This window comes from Narcine bancroftii, chromosome 5, assembly GCF_036971445.1.
Source record: "Narcine bancroftii isolate sNarBan1 chromosome 5, sNarBan1.hap1, whole genome shotgun sequence".
NCBI classification, from domain to species: domain Eukaryota; kingdom Metazoa; phylum Chordata; class Chondrichthyes; order Torpediniformes; family Narcinidae; genus Narcine; species Narcine bancroftii.
The window spans coordinates 176,024,846-176,052,226 of record NC_091473.1 but is presented as its reverse complement, the minus strand read 5'-3'; the positions used below and the strand labels follow the sequence as shown (position 1 = coordinate 176,052,226).

At 38.9% G+C, this 27,381-nt stretch overlaps 2 protein-coding genes across 2 annotated transcripts in view; one reads left to right on the top strand and one right to left on the bottom strand.

Annotated features, from left to right (window-relative positions):
• atg7 (ATG7 autophagy related 7 homolog (S. cerevisiae)) overlaps positions 1–7,938 on the top strand; it is a 226,296-nt gene extending 218,358 nt beyond the window's left edge. Inside the window, exon 18 of the mRNA XM_069939867.1 lies at positions 7,840–7,938. Within this exon, the coding sequence (XP_069795968.1) occupies positions 7,840–7,923 (84 nt within the window). The 3' untranslated portion in view covers positions 7,924–7,938. The remainder of the gene's footprint in view (positions 1–7,839) is intronic.
• Positions 7,939–9,227: 1,289 nt separating this feature from the next.
• Positions 9,228–27,381, bottom strand: part of vgll4b (vestigial-like family member 4b) — a 139,378-nt gene continuing 121,224 nt past the window's right edge. The window contains exons 4-6 of the mRNA XM_069939871.1: positions 23,137–23,344; positions 20,398–20,521; positions 9,228–11,619 (exon numbers count right to left, since the gene is read on the bottom strand). Of these exons, the coding sequence (XP_069795972.1) occupies positions 11,339–11,619; positions 20,398–20,521; positions 23,137–23,344 (613 nt within the window). The 3' untranslated portion in view covers positions 9,228–11,338. The remainder of the gene's footprint in view (positions 11,620–20,397; positions 20,522–23,136; positions 23,345–27,381) is intronic.

The window sequence follows — 27,381 nt, the reverse complement described above, 5'->3', positions numbered from 1 at the left end:
TAGAGTTTTTTCTTGTCCTGAGCATTGGCACCTCCATACCAGACATCGATGCAACTATCAGAATGGTCTCCGCAGTACACCTGAAGAAGTTTTTTTTAAAGAGTCTTCAGTGACGTACTGAATCTCCTCAAATACTTCACAAAGAACATCAGCTGGTGTGTTTCCATCAGCATGGAGACTCAGGATGGATCCTTGGAGATATTCACACCCAAGAATTTGAAGTTCTTGATTCTCTTCACGACTGAGCCCTCGATAAGGACTTGTTCGTGTTCTCCTGACTTTTCAGCCTTGCTCATCAAATTGAATGCTTCATATAAATCAACCAGAGAGAGACAGATCTCCATAAGTAGGTTACAAACAAAAGCTCTCCAACAGGTATAGTATTCAGGGACTTTGTCTCTGAATATTGTTGTTTAGCACCATAGCTAAAGGTGATCCAAACACTGAAGCTGCTGGAATAGCAGAAGGTTCTGACAGGGTTTTTTTTTAATGTTCTATTTTATTTTAAAGAATATACAAAATAAAATTTTCAATATCACAAAATATTTAACTTTTTTAACTAACAAAACAGTCGCTCCCCCCCTCCCCCCACCACACACATACAAATACACACACCGTCAGAGCTTACATAGATTTTAAATATATAGAATAGGGGGAAACCACATTTAAATATATATAATGGTTGCCATTATAGTCTTTTTTCTTTATAACTGTATTTGGGCATCTCTGTTGTCCAGGTATGGCTGCCAGACCTTTACAAAAGTGTCATATTTATTCTTTATTTTTATACATAGGTAGACCGCTGTTCATTTCTGCAGTCCATTGGGCTATACGTAGAGGGGAGTCAGACTTCCAAGTGATTGCGAAACATTTTTTTGCTACCAACATTGCTATTTTTATAAATGAGATTTGATATTTATTCAATTTATTTCCATAAAATTACCTATCAGATATAGCTCTGGGTCACCTGCAAAGGCCACTCCTGTTATCCTGGTTAATTTTTCTGCGATTCCTTGCCAAAATTGTCTCACTTTCATGAATGATCACGTGGCATGTAGAAAGGTTCCTGTCTCAGTCCCACATCTGAAACACCTCTGAAATTTCTCCCTTTGATCTATGTAACTTCTATGGGGTAAGATATAATTGATGGAAAATTTATACTGAACCAGTCCATATCTTGATTTGTAATTGATGTCACACTGCCCTCACACCAACCTGACCAGCTTCTTTCTGAAATCATCACACCCAAGTCCAACTCCCTTCTTTCCCTTGACCTCTGTAATCTTGGTTTTGCACTTCCACTCTGGAGATCATAGTACATTTTTGTTTTAAATTTGGATGTATTCCTCATCCAAACCATTTGTTCAGTTTCACTAATTTCAGGTGGGGTCAGCATTGGTCCCCATCTTTCTCTTAAGAACTATTTAAGCTGGAGAAAACAGAAGAAGGTCCCATTGGCCAGTCCGTATTTGTGTTTTAATTGTTCAAATGACATGAGTTCCTTCCATATAAGTCTTTAATATATCTTATACCTTTGTAATACCATGAATTTAATATTCTATTGCCCATGTTCATTTTTACACAGTTGTACTTTTATTGATATCCCTTCTTTTTTTTTCCTATATATTCATTAATTTCTTGCCATGCTCTTATCAAATGTATTAGTATGAGACTATGTCTTTTTCTAATAATTTGACACCCTATTTTTAGATAAAAAATCCTTTTCTCCCTCTGCTCCATTGAGTACATTCCCATCTGTAACCAAGCCGGGGACTTGAGTCCAATGAAGAAGGCTGTGAGAAATCTAGCCTGTGCGGCTAAGTAGTATTTTTTTGAAATCTGGAACTCTAAGTCCTTCCAGCCCATAGTCCCATATCAGTTTTTCCAGTGTGATTCTTGGTACGTTATTTTTCCACAGGAACTGTCCAAAATGATTGTTTAGTGGTTTAAAGAAGTTTGTAGGTAACAGAATAGGCAGCTATTGAAAAGGATTCTGCAGTCTTGGCATCACTTTCATTTTGACACAATTAACCCTTCCCACTAGGGTAATCAGTCTTTCCATTTCTGCAGGTCCCTTTTCTATCTTCCCAAGAGGAGAAACAATTTAGTTTATACAGATTTTGTAAGTTGTTGTCAGATGCTATTCCACGATATTTTATTCCATCCATCTTTCATTTAAATTTACTTCCTTTTTGGTATCTTTCATATTCAAAATTTTTAATGGCATTATCTCACTTTTGTCTAAATTTATTTTATAGCCTGATATTCTTCCATATTTTTCTAGTGTTCCTTGTAATTTTTCCAAAGTAGCTGGGTCTGATAGGCATAGCAGCACATCGTCACTAAATAGACTAATTTTATTTCTTGCGTTATTTCAAAGAGTCAATCCCAATAAAGACATGATGAAATATTTAACTATACTTCATGTCTATCTTTATATTGGAGAAAGTCTACACACTGTTTTGCACAGTGATACCACATATGGTCTTTGTGACAGTTATAGTTAGGTACACTGTTGTCTAGGTCGAGCTGTTTACATGGTTATTTTATACACTTTTAGTGAAAATCCAGTTGTTAAAGTAGTCATTTTCGAACTTTTCTTTCCCCTCACATACCAGCTTAAGCAATCCCTACACCATCAGTGCTCCGTGATTAGTAAGGCATTGCTCAAGATGGCATGTGAGTGGAAAGGAAAGGTTCTTCTTGTCCAACTTTGAAGCCCTTTATATCCAGATCCCCTCATTATCTCCACCAGCAGTTCAATCAATAAAATAAAAAGTGCTGGAGACAGGGGGCATCCCTGTCTACTCAATCTACTCAAGGGGAACCCCACTGATTATCAGTAATAAATTTAGCTTGTGGTTTATGGTATAAAGTTTTTATCCATTTTATAAATGTTCTGCCTATGTCAAATGTTTCCAATGTTTTAAATAGAAAGGACGATTCTAAACGGTTGAATGCTTTTTCCACATTCAGGGAGACTGTAATACTTGGATTCTGTTCAAATTTTGCCATGTGTATTATATTAAATAATCTTCCTAGACTATTTGAGGAATGTCTTCCTTAAACAAATCCTGCTTGATCTGTATGTATCAATTTTGGTAAATATTAGCCTAACCTATAGCCAATACTTTCTTAGGTATCTTGTATTCAGAATTTAACAGGGATATTTGTCTACATGAAGTTTTTAATGGGTCTTTCTATCTTGTTAACACTATAATAATCGCAGTTGAGAATGATTCTGGGTGAGTCTGTTTCTACTGCTTGGTCCAGAACATCCATTAATAGTTAGTTAAATTGTCTGCAAAAGTCATGTGGAAATCCATCCTCCCCTGGTGATTTATTAGGGTACTCAGAGCCTTTTCAATTCCTTCCCTTGTAAAGAGAGTGTATTTTTCTATCCTTTCTCTCTCCTAGTTTTGGAAAATCAACATTAAATAAAAGATTTTCCATTTCATTCTCATCTCCTAGTAATTCTCATTTATATAATTTTGTGTAACATTGTCTAAAAATTTAATTGATTTCCTTTTGTTTGAATACTAGAGTGTGTGTCTCTGTTTTTATAGCATTTATCATTCTTGCTGACTCCTGTTTTAATCTGCCAAGATAAAACTTTGTGCGCCATTTGCCTAACTTGTTTTTAGTATAAACACAAACATATACAACAGAAAAAGCTGTATCTTAGTGTAGCCGATCGCTACAAAGAAACACACACAGTGGGGGAGGTTAATCTCACTCCTTTATTAGGGTTGGAAAGGCTGCTTTTATACTGTTCAAGTTCCTACCATTTTTGCTGATTGACTGAGTCAGACATCTAAATAATAGCGGGCAAGAAGATCCATGCATATGAATTCCCTTCTTCCCCAGCCTGTTTCTGCTGAGTTAGCTGGGCAGCTTGACCAACGCCATTTTAGGGCTGTTGGTCTAATGTTGACCTAGCTTCTACCCCTGCCGGTTCATTGTCCTGGGAGTCGCTTTAGCGGTCTGTCCGCGTCTGCTGCCGCACGATATGCCGGCCTAATCTCCGCAATTGCGGGCCGCCACATAAGATTTTTTATTTTCCAGTAATCTGTACTCTTCTCGTAGTCATGTTCTTTGACATTTTATTCTAATTTTATGCCTTTCTCCAGACTATTTACTTCTGCCATATTTTGTCTCTTTAGAGTCTTTGTATAGGATATAATTTGTCCCTTCAAATATGCCTTGAGCATGACCCATATCAAAAACTATTGTTAGTAGACAGTGGATTTGTTTCACAAAATATTTCTATGTCTCTTTATAGATTTGCACAAGTATGTTCTTTTCAGTAGTGTGGTATTAAGAAGCTATCTGTATAATTTTCTTGCCTTTCCATTATTGCAATATTTAATGTAAGTGTTCTGATAGAAGCCTCAATAGGTATTCTGTTTTTAATCAGTCTACTTTTTAAATGGGAAGACTTTGAAAATAAGTCAACCCTTGTATGTGAATCAGGCATTCTTGAGTAAAAGGAGTAGTCTCTCTGTGGGATTTAATTGCCTCCATAGATGAAATTGTGGTTTTTGTTGCTTTCGCCCTCATTGCTGTTCTCCTTTAACCAATATATATTTGCCTTCCCTCTGCCATTTTTAAGATATCCTTTATAAAGATTTCATTGTCATAATTGAGCATAAATATTCATAAATGTCCATGTTCTCCATAAACCTTCTGGCTTGATCGAAGTGTCTTCTATCAACACTGGTGCTGCCCCTCTTGCCTTTGAACCAAAGGAATATGATATTATTTATCCTACCTGTCCTCTTTTTAATTTATCATGTTCCAATTTTATACGTTTCCTGCCATACCTAATTTCTTCAGGTATTCCAGGACACTTTTCCTTTTCACCAACCAGTTTATCGCATTAATAAAGACTAATAAACATTAGTGTTTTCAAACAAATATTGTATAACAAAATCTTCGCAATATTTTTTTAATACTGTTAAATTTCCCTTTTATGAAACATACACATCCCTAGCTCGGACAGTAAGGTTAACAATAGAACCCAGAAGGCTGCGAGAAAAGCCTGCAGAATCTTCCAAAAAAGAACCCCTCCCTTTAGCGTAATTTTCCCCCTTAAATCGGAGTTCCCACCCTGCTTCTTTCTCCATCACTTTCCTTTCTTTCCAGAACTCTCCAAGTACGTTACAATGTTTCTTTTAGCAGAAAATAAAAATACTTCTTTCAGTTAGTCCCATTTTAAAATGGTCTTTTCATCTAGCAACTTTGATCTTTTCATAACTTTCTTAATTCTTCCACTTTGTTCTTGAAAATTCATCGAATACCTTCTGATCATTCAACCTTGTGGGTAAGTCATCAAATATTTAAATTTTTTTAGATAGCAGTTGTCTCTTTACTTCATTAAATTCCCTTCTTTCTTTGACCAATGCAGTACTAAAATCCTGAAAAAAAAAATTACTTTTATTGTCCTCAACTAATGGGCCATTGTTATTTGAAAAAAAATATTTGTATGGAGTTCCCAAGATCCCATTCCTAGCCCAGTAACTTAAAAGTCTTACCGGGACTGGTCATGGTCGACGTTCACTGGTTCTTCTGCATCCGAGGGTTCAGTGAGCACTTTCAATTTGCAACTTAGCCTTTGTTTTGTCCCAGCGTTTGTGGAATCCATATTTCAAAGCTCACTGGGTCTTTCCCCTCGATTCCTTCTCTCACTCCAAAGATTCTTACCTTGTTTCGTCTGCTGATATTTTCCTCATGGTCGATCTCGTCCATCATTCCTTTTCTGTGTCTCATGTTTTTGCTTTTCCTTCTCGAGCTTTTAGTCTGTCTTTTGGTTTGTCCAGCTCAGCCTCCACTTGAGTCATTCATTCCATTAAATCTTCCACGATTTCTTTAATTTCTGATACATCACTGATTCATCCCTCACGAAACAAGTGCACAAATTTTCCGTTTTGATCAGGATGGTGGCTATATCTTGGCCCAACACCCCCCCAGCTCTGCTGGGTTCAGCCAGTCCCAGGACTCCTCCTCGTCCAGCTTCCACTTGATGTTCCTGGTTGAGCTGTTGCTTCTTCAGTTTTTGGTGCCTTGGTCATTTAGTTTTATCCATTTTTGATGCTAAAATTCTGATTTGAGCTGTCTCTTTAATACTTTTCAATGGAGAACTTTCAAAACATGTCTGCTCAGATCATCAGGACGGCTACACCTACTCAGACAGGGTCTTTGATCCAAAGCATTGTCTGTCTTTCAACAGCTGGTACCTGACCAGGACACCCAATTTTTAAATATCAGATTTCCAGCATCTGTAGTTTTTAAAATTTTCATTTCCTGGTGTACATTGTGTTATTTTTTTCCCCCCATCTTCTAGATAGTCAGCCAAATGTTTTACAGTATCGCAAGGTTCCCTATCATTTACTGTTTTATTACAATTTGTTTGTTTGTTCACAGTAGACGTTTTACTCAAATTTTTTATTTTCCAAAATTATGGAAGATTATCCAAATGCTTACGTCTGAACAATTAAACTGAAGTCAAAGGACTGAACCCCAAAATAGATTTGATGGGGTAAAATAAAACTGCAGCAAGTTTTGCTTCAGATCTCCAATTATTATTATTTTTTAAAAACGTATGCAGCACAGTAAACAGGCTCTTCAGGCCCAAAACCCTGTGCTGCCCAATTGACCTGGTAATTTTTGAACTGGACCACCCAGAAAAAGCCCATGCAGGCACAGGGAAAACGCAAACTCTTTTCGGACAGCGCCAGATTTGATCCGCGGTTGCCGATGCTGCAGCTGTGCCACCCTCATGGAGTGAATGTCTTTTTAAAAAAAAACATCTGGCTCTTTTCAAACTGGGTGGATGTCTGGGAGAAGGCCTCCACCACATCAGGTTGAAATTGACAGAGGTAGAACTTTCCACAAATTTGTCCATCTGGCTTTCATATATTTTGGACTTTTTTCTTTTACACAAACTGTCCAAATTCACTTTGTTTTAAAACAAAACAAAGATAACTCCATTACAAAATCCTTTTTTTTTGATACAAAAATATACTAAAATGATTCCCAACCTGATAGACATTTGCTTTCTTCACTGTCTACGGAAATAAGTCTGAGAAACTAAGCCCAAGAAAACATCAGAAGCAAAAAGCCATAAATTGAGCAATGCCTTCCCAGTGCAATTTCCTCACAATGCGCCAACATTTGAAACAAAATCCAATTAGAGTTTGAAAATACAGTTTGGAGGAGGTTGCCATTCACCTAGTTTCTACAAGAAAGTAGTAGCAGCAAGTTGGATTATCAATCAAACTTAGATGAAATTCCAGAAAACTCAAAAGATAGTAATTTGCTTTTATTCCAATTTCTAACTTGTTATTTCAAAAACAGGTCGAGATTTACACAATCCAACACAAAAACAGTAATCGAGTGGTTTCTCTTTCCCATTAGTGAGTATGAACAATACCTCATTGCTCATCTATGGCTTGAGTACGTGCTTGAAAGGTTATCAAGTTTTCTCCAACTGGTGAATTAATTGAGATTATTAGTTTTCCTCTTTTTATATTTTTCCATTTAAAAATGAACTCTATTACCAGATCCTGCAGTTTGAACTGGTACGCTGTACATCAATCCAAGCCTCCAGACAACAATTTTATATTGTCATATATTAAAGAGGAAAGAGAGAGATTTAACTCCTTCTGGTTTGCCAACTTCTTAAAACTAGATCTGCCATTATGTGGCAAGGAATGAGTGAGGGAAGGTTGGGTGCAAGGTTATCATTCTGCAACAGTAACAGCAAATATCTCGTGTTTTTTTTGGTTGCTCAAGAATCTTAATTCATTCACAAGATGTCTGCACCTCTCGTAATTCCAGGATTGCCCACTCAGAACCAGAGAAGACTGCGGCAAGTTGTTTTCTGTGGCAATCTGGATGCTGCACGAACTCCACCGGCTCTAGCAGACGGAAGTCCAGCATCAACCACAAGTTTGTGAATCGAGAGTCACGCCTGCCCAAACTGGGTAAGGAAAGCAAAGTTCCTGCCTAATACATTATTACAAAAGCAGCTGGGTAACAACTATTTGGAAGGAAATCAAGAGGGACAAAAAAAAAAACCATCTTAATTCAGAAAAAAAAGGAATAAAGGATCACTTTTTCCCACCTCGTATCAAACTGGTGAACGCAGTACAGTGGGGAAAAAGGCTGATAGTCCATCTTTTATATTTTACACTCCTTGTACAGATTTTTACCTTTTACTGATAACATTTTCTCATTCCCCTCCCTCAAATGTTAATGTAAGGCTGAAGTTTCAGGCTATTAAATCAGTTTATCTCGTGCTTACTAATATACTCTGCAAAATTGATCAAAATACAACATGCTTCGGATACAATAGATAGTTAAATAATGTACTGCACCCATAGAGGAGTTGATTATTTCAAGAGGCAATTCTTGGAAAGATACAGCTTCATATTTTTGTGCAAAAATTGAAATTTTAAGTTTGTTCAAAGCTGGCATTTAACTCTCATATTTATCTGACATGGAGACAGAATCAGATTATTGTTTTTTTTTCAATCCTGTGAGACAATAAAGCAATTTAGTTATTGAATTTAGACACAAACCATTCCTCAACAATTCTTCAGTTCAGGATGTTACTTTTTTTTTTACAATTCCCACTCAAAAGATTGTGAAGCAGCGACTGTACTGACAAAAAGAAAAAAAATCTTTGTTGTAGTATCTGAATTTAGAATGATTAATGATTTATAACCAGAAGAACATGGGCCACTTTCACAAATGCAGACCTTTTTAAAATGATCAAATTATTGAGGCAAGGTAGTCCAAAAGAATTTCCCAACTTCAATTCCTCAAAGGAGAAATTAACAATTTCAAATTGTTATCAAAGTTTTAAATCCTTAAGTTATGAATAATAATGAAACAACTTTTTTGATGTCATTGGTTTGGACAACCTCTATTTTGTACAGCTGGTGAAAACATGGTTGATAAAAATGTGAAGCCATATTATAGAGCAATAAACTATTTTAGGTGAACTTTCCTTCCTTCTTTAAGTTAACACTGCTACAGTTGGATTACTCACTTAAAGCGAAGGCCACCAAAACGGATTGCATTTTCCAGTGAGTTCACCGGTTGTAAAGGACACGGAGGTCTTCAGATGAAGAACACAAATTTTGCTAGATTTTAAACAATAGTTGCATGATATTCTATACTTACTTAAAAACAGGAAAATAACCACAATCAAATCGCAAGAATCAAAATGATTTAAGAGCACTTTATTGTTCTTTGAGGCTACTTTAAGTACAAAAAGTGGCCCGTCAAAAGCTTTTTTTTCCATTTTGGGTGAAACAAGGCCGCAAACAAGAGGGATAGAGTTCAAATTTACAAACTGAAACAGCGAGTACACTGTAGACATTTCTGCTCTCTGCAATAACGAAAATTGTAGACAAACCTGGTCTATATATATTTCAGAACATTTTGCAGTCTCCACAAAATTTATAACAAGTCCACAATCCCTGGATTGCTGTTTGAATTCTTGTTCAGTTGTCTCATTTTGTTTTTAAAAAAAACAGCCAAGTGACCAGACGGATAGCGTTCACAGACAGCATCTACAGCCTTCTACCATTGTAATGCACAGTAGCCTGTAGCAGTAATGAACTAGTGGCTATTAATGCTAACGCAGTGTTTCCATAGATAACTGTGTTCCTGCACTTTTACCTTATAACAGACAAATCTACACCAAACAAAAAAGATCAACTTTTTTCTCCAAACAAAAAAAAACTGCATGATTACAACAAAAAGGATAGGGAAAATTAAATAGCTACACATCATTAACAAATTAATTGTTCCTCAAAAAATACCTACGAATTTTTTTGTACATTCTTTACGCACAGCGTAATGATGGTCTTATAGTTACCTATATAAAAATTGTTCATTTAGTGATTTACCTACAGAGTAGGGTACTGAATGCCAAAGCAGACAAGCGGTAACTACCCAGTAAGGTGGCGACGAAATGTGTATGGTTTTTATTGGAGTGACGGAATGTATGGGCGTGTGTGACTTTGTCAAAGGCAAAAGCGAAATTGGGAAGCCATCAAGCATTACACAGCTCCTTCTGTACCTCTGCCTCTAGTTGTCGTAACGAGTAAAACAGCAAACAAATCAGCATAATACTATTGCAGGAATGTACACCTTGGCACAGGACTAGAGTACGTATCAAAACAAAAAAAAAACAACGTATTCTGCAAGCCATGACCATCTGCATTACCACATTAAAGCCAAGTAATCGACTTGTTTATCTGTAAAACAGTCTGATTTCAGACTTTATGGGAGCTAGTTTATCATTTTATTAAGCAAATTGTATTCATTATGCAATAATTATTCAGTCATGCACAAACAAAGCTTTTGCCACCTGTACCATTGGAATTTATAATCTACTGAATATTATGTGCAGACCTTTCCTGAGGGCTATCCTCTTTTGCTGAATTCTACCAGTGTGAATACATGCTTAAATGTCATTGAGTAAAACTGTACCAGCAGTAAGTTTCTAGGACTGTTACTGATGAAAATAAACTACAATTCTGAAGAAAAAGCTCTAGTATTAATTTTCATTATGCCTATACAATATAGATACCAGCTATTTTTAAACATCATGCAGCTAACTCATATAGAAAGCACTATTGACCTTCGTATCTCAAATCTAGTTAAACAAGCTGACAAATACAAATGAAGGGTGTAGGGGAAAAAAAATGCCCGAGTTCTTTGAAAGAAAAACGCAGTCCAGTTGTGAGCACAAAGTACAAAATGTATTCTGGAGATAGAGAAAGGCTTATACCTGTATGAGACTTTCCCTTCCAAAGTTGCTCTGCCTCTACAGCACGATATACAATCTACTAAGCCCCCATTGTCAGCAGTTTGCCATCTAACAAAACAAGAAAATCTGATGTAAAGTTGACAAGCAACCTCACCACTCCCCAATAGTGCAAATCAGACATACAGTTCTTTTCAAGTATATAAAACATATAAAATTACATAACAGAAAAGCAACGTAAAGCAAACCACACAAATTCTAGTCAAAGAAACTAGCAGGAGGCCAAAGCGTTTGGGTCAACCAATCTTAACATGGCTTTTTGGGGTAGCAGAATTGCATCAGAGGTTTCTTTGGTAACTGAGGCAGGAGATTAGGATGCTACATCATACAATTTATATGTATAGCTCCTGCTATTTTTAGGGAACCCTTTTGCAAATGCCAAGCAAATACACAAAAGTGTCTGGTTTTTTTTAAAAAAAAAAATCCCCCTCCCCACTTATTTAAGCAGTCAAACCATGCAGTTCACTCAGCACAGAATGCAATGCGGTCTGCTCTTCACGACACAACCGACGGAGAGTGATTGTGATTGACCATGTGGGAGGAAGGGGAGGACTGTCCTCTTCTGGAACCAGAATCAGGGCTGCTAGAAACTCCATCTTTGGCAGCCTTGATTTGAAGCCATGTTTCTCCGAGAGCTTTGGCAAAGTGATCATCCACTGATCCTGTGATAGAAACCGAATTCGTCACAGGTTCTGGTTGCTTGTATTTCTCCCCAAGGCTTCGGCGAAAGTGTTCTTCTACAACTGGATCGCATGTTGTTGCAGTAGATATGGAGGCTGTAAAACAAGGTAACAATTTAACAGGGAATGGGAGCATAGTTGAATCTGTCAAATTAATGCAATATTCTCTGAAATATTGTTCCTATTGCAATGGCAGAAATAAAATTCTGACTCATTTTAACCTAATGCAATTTTATTTTAATTAAAATGCAAATATCTCTCTTTGCCACTTAAACTCTGATGTGTGGAAATATGGGTTATTAGGAAATACATTTGCCATTACAGTACAGAAACCCATCTTGCATCTGCTAATTATTCAGAACCTATATAATCATTCTTAAACAAAAGACGACCTCTGGCTACAGCAAACTTGCCATGCTGAACTGAATTTCCAAATTAAATAAGGATAAATTCAAAGATGGCGCATCAGGGACTACACAAAAAAAGTTTATTCCCTTCCAATAATTCTTATTAAACTGTGTTAGGTTAGAACTGCACATTTCTTGGTCCAGGCAATGAACCCCATGGAGCATGCAAGTTCGATTTGGTGATTCACACAGGCCTTTAGAAGCAAGAAGATTGAGGGAACCTATTGAAATACTGTTAAATATAAATTGGCATCTGAAATAGGATTCCCTTTCCTAGAACACAATACTCCCATGACAGTATTCAATCAGCTGGAGGTAAAGGTGAATTGTGAGTACAAAGGTTTCAATTTTAAGAAGGTCAGACAGTCAAATTCCATTTCTTTTGCCACCAAGCCTGGGATCAAGTTTCACAGCTATCCATTCTCTACAAAGGGGCAAACAATTGTATTTAGTTTTATTTCAAGCTTTTCTTAAAGCCTAGAAACCAACTACAGTATTTAACTGCATTGAGTAATTAGGGACAATTATGAAATGCACGTCTTTGAGAGAATAGATACTGCGCTTTGATAATAATGGGTGGATTTTGGCAGAACTGAAGGAGTCAAAAGTATTAGACAGGCCAATGTGACATATCGAAACAGCAACACAAAGTGGAAAAGCAAATTGTGCAGATGGCGCGAAGAGTCTGCAGAGAGATATAGCAGAGTGGGAAAAGTCACTCAGTTGGTTGGTAAATGCCAGATCATGCACTTGGGAAGAAAAAAGATCAGATTATTATTATTTAAATGGTGAAAGACTCCAGCATGCTGTTGTGCAGAGCAACTTGGGAATGCAAATACATAAATTGAAAAAGGTTGGTTGGCAGGTACCACCGATAACCAAGAAGGCAAATGGAAAGTTGGCCTTCATTGCCACAGAGATTGAATTTAAGAACAGGAAAGTTCTGCAGCAATTGCACAGAGTACTAGTGAGGCTATACCGAGAGTACTGCATGTAGTTGTGGTCTCCTGACCGGAGAAAGAATATACTGGCTTTGGAGATGGTGCAGAAGAGGTTTGCCAATTGATTGCTGAGATGAGGGAGCTTAGCCTAGGAAGAGAAATTGAGTCGCCTGGGATTATTGTTATTGGAATTCAAAATGAGAGGAATATAATAGAAACACAAAATTATGAAAGAGATGGGCAGGGAAGTTGTTTCCACTGGTTGGTGAGATTAAAACTAGGGGACAGAGCCTCGAGATATGGGGAAAGAGAGGCAAAAGACTGAGAGGAGGAGGAACTGCCCAGGGAAACTGTATAGACTGTCTCATTAAATATATTTACGACATATTAAAGAGATTTTTCCATAATAGGGGAATTAAGGCAGGTTGGTGGAGCTGGGTACACAGCTAGAGATCAGCCATGATCTTATTGAATGGTGATGCAAACTTGACGGGCCAGATGGCCTGCTCATATTTTTTTTTTTAATTCCTCTATCAGTAGTTCTCTTGGGTTTTAAGAGGGGAGAATCTTGGGTTTTGCAGCACAGATATGTTGAGTAGGAACCTTCACAATCAAAACACCAATGACTTTGAGTGGAGGTTTCTCAAGATAAGCTCACTAGACGACTCCTGATCCACACCAGTGCCATCGACAAAATCTGGTGCCGTCTGTAAAGTCTGTTCGTTCTCACGTCCGCATCGGTTTCCTCCTACCCTTCAAAATGTACCGGGGCTGTAGGTTCATTGGGGCATTTGGGGCAGCACAAGCATGTCTAAACTTGCATTTATAAAACACTGCAGATACTTGAAATGTGGAATCAAAATACCATTTTGGCAGATCAGGTAGCAACTGTAGTTAAAGAAACAGTTACTATTACAGATCATGACCTTTCATTAGAACTGTTCAGAACACAAACCATCAACCTGAAAGGTTAATGTCTTTCTCTCAACAGGTTCAGCCTGGTCTGTGGAGCATTTCCAGTACAGGTGGTCCTCAACTTATGACGGTGTTACATCTGACACAAATCAGAAATTCACTGCATCAGTTTTATCTTTCGTCAAATTCAACATGGCAACCATCAAGGCCAGCTCTCGCGAGGGGTTGGCCACCCCTGCCAAAGATAGGTCCCAATTTTCACTGCAAAAGCGTAATTTTTATATTTACATTTTTTTTTAAATCAGTCATATGTGCAGATGGCCATAAGTCACATTGGATGTAAAGTCAGAGACTACCTGTATTCTCTTTACCAAAAGCAAAACAAATCATAGAAATGGATTTAAAACCACCAGAACAGCATTTCAAAAGACAAGATCCATACTGAGGGCAATTTTAAGAACAATTATTGTTGCATTGGTTTTTTTATTTAAAAAAAAAGAATTCTTCCCAGTCAAAAACCACCGGGCTCCCCTTCTGTTCCAATGATCCACGTCTACTTTTCTTTCGTTTCTCCCTACAGGTCGCCCAAGTCCTCACACCCACCCTATGCTTTTCTCTATATCTGAACCTTTACCAGGTTCAAATGGACACTCGTATTCATCAATTCATTTCTGCATCGATACCTCACTATCCAACAGTACTTTGAAACCAAATTCCCACTTTGGGTTGAGCCCTCCCAAAATTAGAGGAGCACAGCAGGTGTTTGCTGCCTCCTTAGCTCCAGGAACTCCGGATTTGATCCCAATCTCAGCATCTATCTGTATGGATTACTCAGTGGCCATAAACAACCTTCATTGTATAAACAGAATGAAGGGGCAGTTGATGAGCATGTGAAAGAAACTTGGGGGATCCTCAATGCTGACAATGCCCATTTTGATATGCTCACAAATGTATCCTTCCCATGTTTAAAACTGCAGCTCCCAGGCTGCTCCACAAACACCAAATTTGTAATTAAAGTTCTTGCCAGTATTCTTTCTTTCTACACAAGATAAAGGAAAAGAAGCAGGCCCATCGAGTCTCCTCCTGACCCAAATCATTCTCAAATCTAGTTCCAATTTCTGGCTTTTTCCTCCATAATTCCTTGATACCTATCAATCTCCCCCAATGATCTGGTCTCCACAGCTGTATATGGCAATGAATTCCACAAATCCATGACCCTCTGGCTAAAGAAATTTGTCCTCATCTCTGTTTTAAATGGGTCCCCTCTAATTCTACGACTGTCCCCTCTTGTCCTGGACTCACCCACAAAGGGAATCATCTTATTCACATCTACTCTGTCCAATCCTTTCAGCATTTGAAATGTTCCTATGAGATCCCCTCCCAATCTTCTATTTGCCAATGAATGCAGTCCAAGAGCTGCTAAACGTTCCTCATCTGTTAGTCCTTGCATTCCAGGAATCATCCCCAAATATTCTGAACTCTCTCAACATCAGTACACCCCTTCTAAGACCAGGGGCCCAAAAACTGCACCCAGTTCTCCAAATAAGATCTCACCAGTGCCCCAGAGAGCCTCATCAACACCTCCTTACACTATTCCTCTTGAAATGAATGCCAACATAGCATTCACTTTCTTGACTGCTGACCCAACCTGGTGGTTAACTGTTAGGGTATCCTGCACGAAGACCTCCAGGTCCCTATGCACTTACAAATTTTGAATCTTCTCCCCATCTAAATAATAATTTACCTTTTTATTTCTTTTTCCAAACTGTAGATTTCTCAACGTTGTATCTCATCTGCCATTTCTTTGCCCGCTCTCCTAAACCGTCCAAGTCTCTGCAACCTTTTGGTTTAACACTTCCTACTCCACCACCAATCTTGGTGTCATTTGTAAACGTAGCCACAAAACCATTCAATCCATAATCTAAATCACTGATATGCATTGTAAACAAAAGCAGCCCCAACACTGACCCCTGCAGAACACCTCTAGTAACCAGCAACCAACCAGAACAGGATCCCTTTATTCCTACCCTTTACTTTCTGCCCAATCTAATATCTTTCCTGTACTTCCATGGGCTCTCATCTTATTAAAGCAGCCTCTTATGCAGCACCTTATTAAAGGCCTTTTGAAAATCCAAATACACAAAATCCACTGCCTCTCCTCCCCCTTGTCCATCCTACTTGAGATTACCTCAAAAAATTCCAATAGGCTTTTTGGCTTCAATTCTCAAAGAACCAGTATCACAAGCATGTTTTTTTTTCACACTATGAACCTTACTGACCAAAATACAGAGACATTTTTCTCTTGAATATATAGTGTCATTTTCTCCCCTTTTTCCCCCCTCCCTTCCCTCCCTCCCTCCCCATTTATTCAAAGTTCAATCTATATTAAACCCGTTAAACAATGTCGTCACTTAATAAAAATAAACAAAAATTTCATTGATGTTACTGGATTATAATCTACAGACCAGATACAAAAGAGCACAAGCAAAATCAGATTTCCCATTTATCTGGATTTTGTGGTTGGAACTGACGTTAACTGCTGATGTAACCAGAACAGAAGTTTGATTTGGATCTAACCCAACAACTCACATTTCTATGGAGCTTTCAACGTGGTAAATTTCTTAAATTTAATTTACCAACAAGGAGGATATATTAGTACAGATGATGAAACCCCCATTCAAAAGGAGGAAACACATATGGTGTCATCTAGGGTGGTGTAACTCTGGAGCTCGCGGCTTTGATTGCAGAAGACAAAGTAACATTGGTAGGGTAGCTAAGGTTGAAGATACTCAGTCAGGATGGAAGTGGAAATATCAAGAATTATAAGACTGGAGGGGATTACCAACTTAGTAACAGTGATGAGTTTGGAAAAATTTGATTACCTGAAAAATGAAAACATGCAAAGAAAAACGATTAAATAGGTCTAATCCAAGTGCAAGGAGACTAGCGAAATGTTTTGAATTGGCACGTATTGGACGACAAAGGATAGACCACAGGAGGCAGTCCAAAGATAACAAGAACGTAGATGATGCTTTCAGGAGCAGGATGGTCATAGAAAAATCAAAGCAAAACATGGAAAGGAAAAATAGTTATAGCAAAGGAAGAAATTTGTAATGTGAATCTCACCTCAAGGTCAAATAGTTCATCAAGATTACAAACAATCTGATTTAATCTTCAACACCTGGTGGCTAGTAATGAATGTTAAAGACATTGACTTAATCTTCCCAATTGTTGATGGAAGAAATTTTCATGCACACTGATGTCTGGATCTACAGCTCCAAAAGAATCTCCCTCTTAATTTAGTTAATGTGATTGAAAGCAGAGTGTCGTGGGGATGACCCCTTTCAGAGTGTCGTGGGGATGACCCCTTTCTTTCAGTGTCGTGGGGATGACCCCTTTCATTCAGAGTGTCGTGGGGATGACCCCTTTCATTCAGAGTGTCGTGGGGATGACCCCTTTCATTCAGAGTGTCGTGGGGATGACCCCTTTCATTCAGAGTGTCGTGGGGATGACCCCTTTCATTCAGAGTGTCGTGGGGATGACCCCTTTCATTCAGAGTGTCGTGGGGATGACCCGTTTCATTCAGAGTGTCGTGGGGATGACCCGTTTCATTCAGAGTGTCGTGGGGATGACCCGTTTCATTCAGAGTGTCGTGGGGATGACCCGTTTCATTCAGAGTGTCGTGGGGATGACCCGTTTCATTCAGAGTGTCGTGGGGATGACCCGTTTCATTCAGAGTGTCGTGGGGATGACCCGTTTCATTCAGAGTGTCGTGGGGATGACCCGTTTCATTCAGAGTGTCGTGGGGATGACCCGTTTCATTCAGAGTGTCGTGGGGATGACCCGTTTCATTCAGAGTGTAGTGGGGATGACCCGTTTCAGAGTGTAGTGGGGATGACCCGTTTCAGAGTGTAGTTAGGATGACCCGTTTCAGAGTGTAGTGGGGATGACCTGTTTCAGAGTGTAGTTAGAATGACCTGTTTCAAATGCATGCAAATTACTATTCTGTTATGGATCGATGGTCATCTTTCTCATTATGTTGGCCCTGATCTTTGCAATACAGGAGGTTGCGTTGCTGGAAAACGGAATCAGGATTCTTCATAATGCAAAGGTGCTCCATTTGTGCACGAGACTTGAGAGGAAAAAAAAATCATTGCTCATTTCCTTCCCCCCCACCACTAAATTCTGCGTATAACAATTTTTATTCTGAAGCTCTCATTTTTGGGAAATAATTTGTCAATTCTATAAGGGCAAGTTTCTGTAATCTGTAACACAGGGGTCACCTGCAACCATGTTATGTATTTTTGAATAATCAAAGATTATCTTAATCAAATCATACTCTTGTATTCTAATTGGAAGGAAACATTCTGCATTTTATGCTCAAGACGAGGCAGTTTGAATTCGCAGTGTAACTTGACAAGTACTCTTTCCATGAAAGTAACTTAAGATAAAATTAGTGAGAAAGACTAAAATTTACAAGTATGCTTGGAGGAGCCATAGCAAAAGAAAAAAAGTGTGATTTCCTAACTCATAGGTTTGAAATTGGACTAAAGATATTTTACAATGATTTGGAAAAAAGTGGGAGAAGGACGTATAATCTTGCATGACAAGAGGCAATAAGCAGTTCTTAAGATCAAGAATTAAAAGGAGACATTTTATGATAGGTTCCTAACATATGAAATGGACTCCCAATGTTCACAGGAGGAAATGGTGAAATGAGGGTGGGAGGGGAAACAGTAACCAGGTGTTCATCATATTGGCGGCATCACATCTTATTTAATCATTTTGCACCAAAATATTACTTCAGGTATCAGAATACATTCAGTGTAATAAGATGTCATCAGCTTTGTTTCTGCAGTTAACTGTTGTACACAAAGTGGAGCTATTTGCAAGGCAATTTGCTGATTTGAAACACCACTCAAACTATATATTTTTTTCTAATGCAAGGATGAAAGCAATTAAAAAATGGATTCCCTGATACGACTCCCTGGTGTGACGGGTGTAAGAATGGAGTAGCTCCATTAATTCACATGTTCTGGACTTGTCCTAGTCTGGAAAAATACTGGAGAGATGTTTTCCATACATTGACAAAAAACATTAATATAGATTTAATACTGAACTCTTTGGTGGCCCTCATTTCTACAATGAGAGGGAATGATTTTTCTATCTCTAGTTCAGTCATGCTATATCTTCTGCCTCGCTTTTGGAGAGACGTGCGATTTCACTGAAATGGAAGGATGCCACCCCGCCTACTCATGATCAGTGGTTGCGAGACATCAGATCTTGTTTGAATATGGAAAGGATTCATTATTCAGTTAATAATTGAGATTCAAGACTTCAGATGTTATGGGGGTCATTTATAGCTCATTATCTTGCTTTATAATTTTACTCCAATGTAATTAAATTGTCTGCCTCTTTTCCATTTTCACATTTTTTTCTACATTCATTGTTCTTTTATTGATAATCATATATCGCATCTGGCAATGGTAGTTGGCAGGGGTCTTTAATTTTTCTCCTTTTTATTTGTTTCTTTTCTTTTTGTTCTGGACACTTTTTATATAAAATATAATACTTGGAATATGAATTATGGATATGACTTACAATGCATGTATGTTTTTGATATACTGAATGTTTTATTAATTTTGTGTATCTTTATAATTTTATTGAATTTGTACAAGTTCTTTATTAAAATCAATAAAAAATTAAAAGAAAAATGGATTTCATAATGTTTTAAATTACTACTTCAATTTCAATGAGTACATTATTTTATTTCTTTAATGGATGTGTTGAAACAACAGTGTAAACAGAAAGCCACAGGAGAAATGCAAAAGATCTTTTCTCATGACCTATATTGGCTACAGCTGAAGCCCAGATGCAATGGGTCCACTTTGTTCATTCATATTCACTTGGCATTACAGTACCATATTGTTGCCAATTGTTGGGACTATCAAAAACCAAAAGGTTGCCCATGTAAATGCTGTTTTCTCTGCATAGATTCACCTCTATGAAGCCACTTCTACACAGCCACTCAACAGCCGAAAATTTCAGGAAAACTTCTGCTCTGGTGGCAGTGTAAAAATGTCTGGAGAGAATTTTTTTATGCAAATTCCATCCCGAAATTTTTCAACTCGTACCCCTCCACGTTTTTACGGAGCAGCTGCAGTGTAAATTGACCGCAGCCATTCCGAAAGAAATAGGCTCAACAAATACGACGTTCCCCCTCCAGCAAACTCCGCAACGCAGGAAGGCTGTGTAAAAGTAACCCTGTGTAAACGACCACATTGGGACACACTGGACGGAGGTATGCTCTTTTTTTTAAAATTCTAGTTTCTGTGTAAAAATGCCATATTTTTCAGTAGGAGCACAAAAGCTTTGTCAAACCCATTAAATATTTGACAAGAAATCTATACTAAATTAATTATGCAAAATGTCCAATAAAAAACTTCAACTGAGGCCCCTTGACTTGAAGAGCAACTGTTGAAATGATCAAGGAAAAGTTACAGATGGCAAGTACAGTATTGTATTTTTAAAAAATAAAAACACAAGACCTGAGGGCATGACTTGATCAAGTTAGATTGCTTGCATAAAACATCATTGAAAATGCAACTTACCATTAGAGAGTCTCCTGTAGCTTTGGGGCATTGCTGGAACGCAACCACTGTGAGCAATAGGACAATGGGAAAGGTTGCAGTTTCGATTGTTACCAGATGCGCATGTAATTACTGATGGGCGATTCTAAATAGACAAAAACAGTGCATTTAGGACAGTTCCAGTCAATGATCAAATGCTTAATAATTACACAAAGCCCTGAATGCATGGTACCGTGCTGATTTATAAAATATTGGTGCTATATTTTGTTTTCAATGAATGAATCAATCTATTTGTTATTTGTAAATATTAGCATTGGTACTTCATACAATCCAATATTTGTCCATGCCATTCTGGTAAAAGCACAGAATGATCAATAGGGTCCACAAGTTACACCAAATTGGGTTCTGCAAATAAGATTTGAGAATCCCCAAAAATCAGACTTATTGATAATGGGCTCTCAAGAACTGGAATCCTTGATTTATTTCTTTCTTCTTCTTTGGCTTGGCTTCGCGGACGAAGATTTAAGGAGGGGTAAATGTCCACGTTAGCTGCAGGTTCGTTGGTGCTGACAAGTCTGATGCGGGACAGGCAGACACGGTTGCAGGGGAAAATTGGTGGGTTGGGGTTGGGTGTTGGGTTTTTCCTCCTTTGTCTTTTGTCAGTGAGGTGGGCTCTGCGGTCTTCTTCAAAAGAGGTTGCTGCCCGCCGAACTGTGAGGTACCAAGATGCACGGTTTGAGGCGAGATCAGCCCACTGGCGGTGGTCAATGTGGCAGGCACCAAGAGATTTCTTTAGGCAGTCCTTGTGCATTGATGTAAAAACACCAAAATGCTGAGGAACTCACTCAGCTGCTCTTTTCAGCATCAAGGATTTACAAAAGATATATTGCCGACCTTTTGAGGCCTTCTTTAAGGAAAAAAAAATCAGAGAAGGCAGAAGCAGGATATATCGGGAAGTCTCAGAATTCAAACCATGGGGGAGGTGTGCCAGTTTGGCTTACAATTGCGAGGCATGCAATTTTGACTGTCTGGGTTTGATGCAAAAACTAGACTTAAAAGTTGTGCTGCTCAGCTGGTGGCACCTTTATTTTCCAGATGAAATGGCAGTCCTCATCTACAAACATGGACGCAAAAGGTATAGCACAAAACAAAAAAAGTAGAACCAGTCTCCTGGATGACCTTTTCCTCAATCAAAAGCACAGACTTTTCCAAATCTTGTTTTAGTGATACACTATCACGTGCAAACTATCTGCAGCCTTGACCAAACGTTCCAATAATGGTAGTGATTTTGGATACACTGAGAATGCAAATAATGATACATGAATGCAAAATTCCTTTTCTAAGGAAACTATTTAAAATTGCACGTTATGTTACTTTGTCGTGCCCACCCCCCCCCCCCCCCCCCATTTCAGATAAAGATCATTTCACAAATTCAGAAGGAAGACATTCAGGAAAGCTCAAAAAATAAATGGGCATCAATAATATCAGCAAAAATGTTTGTAATATTTTAATGTATTATTATGTGACAAGAAAATAAACCTTGAATTTATCGTCTGAACTCCAAACAACAAGGCATCTAATTTGCTTCAAATTTACCACATTACCAGGTGGAACATTTAAATTACTTATGCTATCTCTCCATCCCTGCAGTTCATTTGCTTTGAAGCCTGATGCTACATTTATTGTTGGCAAACAATATTAATTTTGCCTAACAGACTGATCAATTACATGTTAAGAGATCAAATTTACAATTAAATAGAACTTCTTATTAACTTCAGAATGATTCTAAGCACCAGAATCATCAAACTATTGCCAGTGCTGCAATTGGGAAGTAGGTTGGCTAATATGCATGCAAGGACAAGCACCTTTTTTTGGGTGCAATGCATACCAATTTAGCAATGGAACTGGGTGCATCTAGTTTGTCCAGACACTGATCCCACTGCCCATTTCAATGTTCTAACAGGTATCAAATATCAAATTCTTAAAGCTCATTCAACCCGAGGTCCCTCTGCCAATGTTTCTGAAGAACCTTCCAAAGGATTTGATCGTCAACTCCACAAGGTATTGGTTTGGTCTCCAAAACAAAAATGCTACAAAGTTGCTTGGCAATGTAGTGTGGTTTTGGTGGCATTGCCAAATAACAATGCAAGTACTAATTCCAGTTTTGTTGAAACGTGGACACAGGATGGGCAGTGCAGTTAATGAGGTGAGGTGAACAAGAGAGACCGCAGAGACAGAAAACTGGAGTAACAGACAAATTGCTGGAAGAACTCAGCAGGTCAGACAGGATCCATGGAAGACACATTTCAGACCAAAACATTAATTTTTTTTAAAATTTGAACCAAAAAAAAACAAGCCCATGCCGTCCATCAATTTACCTCCAACTCCCATACACTATAGAAAGGTGGGAAGACTCTAGAGCACCCAGAGGAAACACGGGGAGAAGGTACAAACTCCTGACAGACAGTGCCAGACGATTAATTGCCTTCCATGGATGCTGCCTGACCCACCAAGTTTCTCTGGCAATTTGTATGTTGCTCTTAATGAGAGGAGTCTATTATTAATACTGGATATAATAATGTTCCTAACAGCGAGATACCAACCAGTTCAGCTTTCTTATTCTCCCATAACTTTACCCATGGTAAAAAAAAAATAGGCCAATTCTCACCGCAGGAGCAAAGCCAACTTCTAATGCACAAGTTTCAAAACAGTAGTGGGGTGAAAAAGTCCTAAATGCAAAAAACAAGTCAGTGTTTATACCTGCTGTCGTTCCACACCAATGCTGAGTGTCCTCGTGGTATCCATGTTATTTTTGGTCAGTGCTAGAGGCTGTTCCATTGGTGGTCCTATGCCAGCATAGGCATGATTGCTGAGATGGTTCATGGTCGACATTGCAGCACGTTCTATTGGGCTCCGGCTTCGTTCTCTGTGCTGATCTTTACGAAAATCCCCATTGACAGGTTTGGTCCTGCACAGATAGATTCTATTAGTATTTGCTAGATACACAACACACCAGAAAAGATACTATTGCTATCTCGATAAGCAGTAAACAGGCAGTCCTTCTCTGAAATAGAGTTACATCAGACTTTTGTGTAATTAACGACTTGGATCAATGTGTTTAAAGAAGATACAAATAACATTGGCCAGGGTGCGGGAAAGCAGAGTAGAGGTTACGATGAAAATGCTGGGCAATTAACCAAAGACAACTGAAATATACTTGTAGATTACATATAAATAACCTCTTAGCCCAAGTACAAAAGTTTTGTTTATTCTAATTCTGTAAGTACAGAATCAAAACACATCAGGAATTCAGGATCATTTGGCAAATTGTAAAATTTAAAATTACATTTTGATTTACCCAGATTTTTAAATGCATTGTTGGAAGAAAGGGTTGTTTTTACAAATATTTGAAACTAACTTACTTAGGAAATCTGATTTTCTGAATTCTAAAATAATCCCTAAATGGCACAGTATTGCTGTTTAGCAATAGTTTTCAAAATAGTGCCAAACAACTGTTTCCCATCTTGCATAAATGGGAATAAAATTGATTACAACAACTACATTCATTAACAGTGATTTAAAACCACCAGTAGACCTGCACAAAGCTACATCAAGCAGATCTAGCCATGTAAACACAAAGGGTGCACATGTAATTAGAACTAATTTGATTCCATATTTTTCATCTGCTGGGGCCATACAAAGAATTATACAGCACAGAAACGCGTCAAGCAGCCCAACTTGTCCATGCCATTCAAGTTGTCTACCTGAGCTGTCCCACTGACCAAAACTTGGCCCATATTCTTTCCACGTGGTTGTATAAACATCTTTTATATTTTGTAACTGTACACAGCTCTCCCATTTTGGTAGCACATTTCATCTATGTGAAAAAGTTGCTCCTTTTAAATCTCACCTACCCCTCCTCTCTCCCTTGCTTCAACCTATGCCCGGTAGTTTTAGACTCCTTACCGCAGGGGTGTCAAACTCAAATTCACGGAGGGCCAAAATTAAAAACTTGGACTAAGTCGAGGGCCGAACTAAATATTTATTGAAAATTTTCAACAACATCTGCATGTTTTCTCTTCTTTCAACATATGTAATGTTAAACTTTAGGATATAACTTTAGGAGGATAATGTTACAGGTCAGGAGTAGGTAGCTCAAGTTCACCCTTTGCTTGACCTGAGGGAAACCTATTTGGTCCCTGTGGAGATGTAGTCAGCATTCACAGGCTGTGTCCATTTTGGCCTGCATCAGGACTCAGCATTTCCTGCTCACTCCTCAGGCTCTAGGCCTCTATTCACCCTCGACCCACTATCCCTCTACCTGACCAGTCCTTTACCCAACCTCTACTCACCCCTCACTCCACTCGCTCTGCCTCTCCCCACCCCATCCTATACACGCCCCTCTACTGCCTCTCCCTCAACCTGTTCCTCCCTCTACCCGTCTCTCACCCTCTAATCACCCCTCCCCTACTCGCCCTGCCCCTCCCCTTTTACCTCTTCCCTATCCACTCCTCCTTCTACTCATCCCTCCCACTAACTGCCCCTCGCACCACCATAACTTCCCCTGCCCATTACTCCTCACCTACACCCTCTGCCCACCCCTGCTTACCCACCCACTCAGGCCCAGCGCGCTGCCGATCAGCCTTTGTGGACAGCCACCATCTCTCTCTTCACGTGCAGGGCCGAACCAGCCGTCCTGGGGTCCACGCGGGTGCAAGCGCTGAAGGCCGTGGCAACCGGGAGAAGTGCGCTCGCACTGTGGAAGGGCCGTCCGGTGCCAGTCACGCAGGGCTCGCGCTGCCCGGGGACCGTGCGCAGCCTGCCATGCCCGTCGTGCCGACAGTAAATCACAGGCGCTCGCCCATCCGCCGCACCGCTCGACAGGTGGGAGAAGTGACTAGTTGTGCGGGGAGCCTTCCAACTGGCTTGCCGGCTGATGACATCGACAGACTTCTCGTGTTACAATGGGGAAGGATGTGCAATGAAGGGGAGGATGGTGGGGGTGACATTACCAAAAAACAGCATCGGCTCTCGCTGCAGGGCGGGCCACCTCTAATACATTTTTGAAATGATCTTGCGGGCCAAATATAATTATATCGCGGGTGCCTTACCGTGATGAGAAGACTTACAATTCACTTTTTCTACACCCCTTATGATTATGTGCATCTTTACAAGGTCAGCCTGTTCTTCAGGACAAGAAAGTCCCAGCCTCTCCCTGTAACTCAACGCTCCAGTACCAGTAACGTAAATCATTTTTGCACCCTTTCAGTTTGATGACATCCTTCCTACAAGACAACGTTTTCCAAATGTAGGCTTACCAACACAATGTGACATCTCAGCTCTTCCCATCACCTCAACCCTGCCACCACTTTCAGGGAACTATTGGCCTGTATGGGTCTCTCTCGTATCCAAATATACTCCCCAGGGCCCCATCATTTTCTGTGCAAGTCTTGCCCTGGTTTGATTTCTCAAAATGCAACATCTCGAACTTGTCCCATGCGACCCAACCTTCTGGACCAGCCTACCATGCAGTACCTGGACAAAGAACTTGCTAAAGTCAATTAAGACAATGTCTCTACTCTGCCCTCAATCTTCTTGGTCGCCTCTTCAATAAAAACTCAATCAAATTAGTAACTTTTATCAAAAACCAACATATTCTCAATCATTCCTGTCAATTCATTGTGTCATCTTGTTACTCTCAGGCTCCAACTACAATGTTCCCAGGCTTCAGAATACAATTTGCAAATCCTGAGAGCAACTGAACTGGTTAATACTGAAAACTTTTTAAAAAAAGCTTTCCCAAAGCAGCATTCTACAGGGGAGGAGGAAAGTGGTAGGTGTAAAAACAGGAAGAGGTGTGGGGGATGTGGGGCGGGGGGTGTAAGAACCACAGCTTTTGACTGCACTGTTATTGATCAGTCAAACAAAATCTTTGAGAAAAAATTGAAATAGTATAATCAATTGATTACACATACATTCCATCTACAAATGAAAAAGGATCAGGTAGCAAAACCATTGGAGGGTACCATAGATCTCAATCTCTTAATAAAGGGGTTTTTGCAAAAAAAAAACTCAGTACCCATAGTGTTAAACTTGAAGAGCTGTTACAGCAATTGCAAATGATATCAGTTAATAGTACACCAGAATTACTTCTTAACATGCAACTGAAAAGTACCATAAAATTACCACGTTTTTATGAAAGCAAACATAGTGGTTTCATTTTCTGTTGTCTATTTTAAAAAACTTTTTATTCTAAACAGTCAATAGGAATACAGGATGTATGGTTTTGTCAAATATACATGCAGAGAATGTCTAGTTTTTAACCTCAGCACTGTGTAAAAGCACCCAACTTATTTAGACAATATCTCATCTGTTGAATTAAAAGTTACATGTACACTAGTACAAAATCAGAGCCGCACACCTTATCGACTGAACAATGTGGACTTGTGTGCTAGAAGGGTCTTCAAATCTCTTTTCTCTTAAAAAGTGAAATTCGATCAAGTGCACTAAAATGGCAAATTTTATTGTTGAAGAGCAATAAGTATTGGACTAGTGTATTCTCAGAAAAATCCGGAGTGTAAAAATGACATGCATTCAAATGATGTTTCCTTATGCCATGTGTTACGATTCCAGCAATGGTGGCAAGTACAGCCTCTGAGAAAACCAGAAAATCAAAAGACTAAAAATATATTAGAGAAAGGAGGCAATGCACGTGAATCATTTTAAAACAAGAATAATGAGATCATGAGACATGGAATGCTCTAACTTTATAATTCTGAATCATAAAACTTCTATGGCATAGAAACAGGCCTGTTGGCTCAACTTATCCAATTGGTTTGCGATGTGCACACATCCCTCTCATCTTTTTTAATCCATGCACCAAAACAGAAATGCTGGAGGAACTCAGCTGGTCTCCCAATGTCCATTGGAGGTAAAATACACAGGTATTACTGACATTTCAGGCCTGAGCCCTTCCTCAAGGTAGGACTTAAAATAGACAAGCAT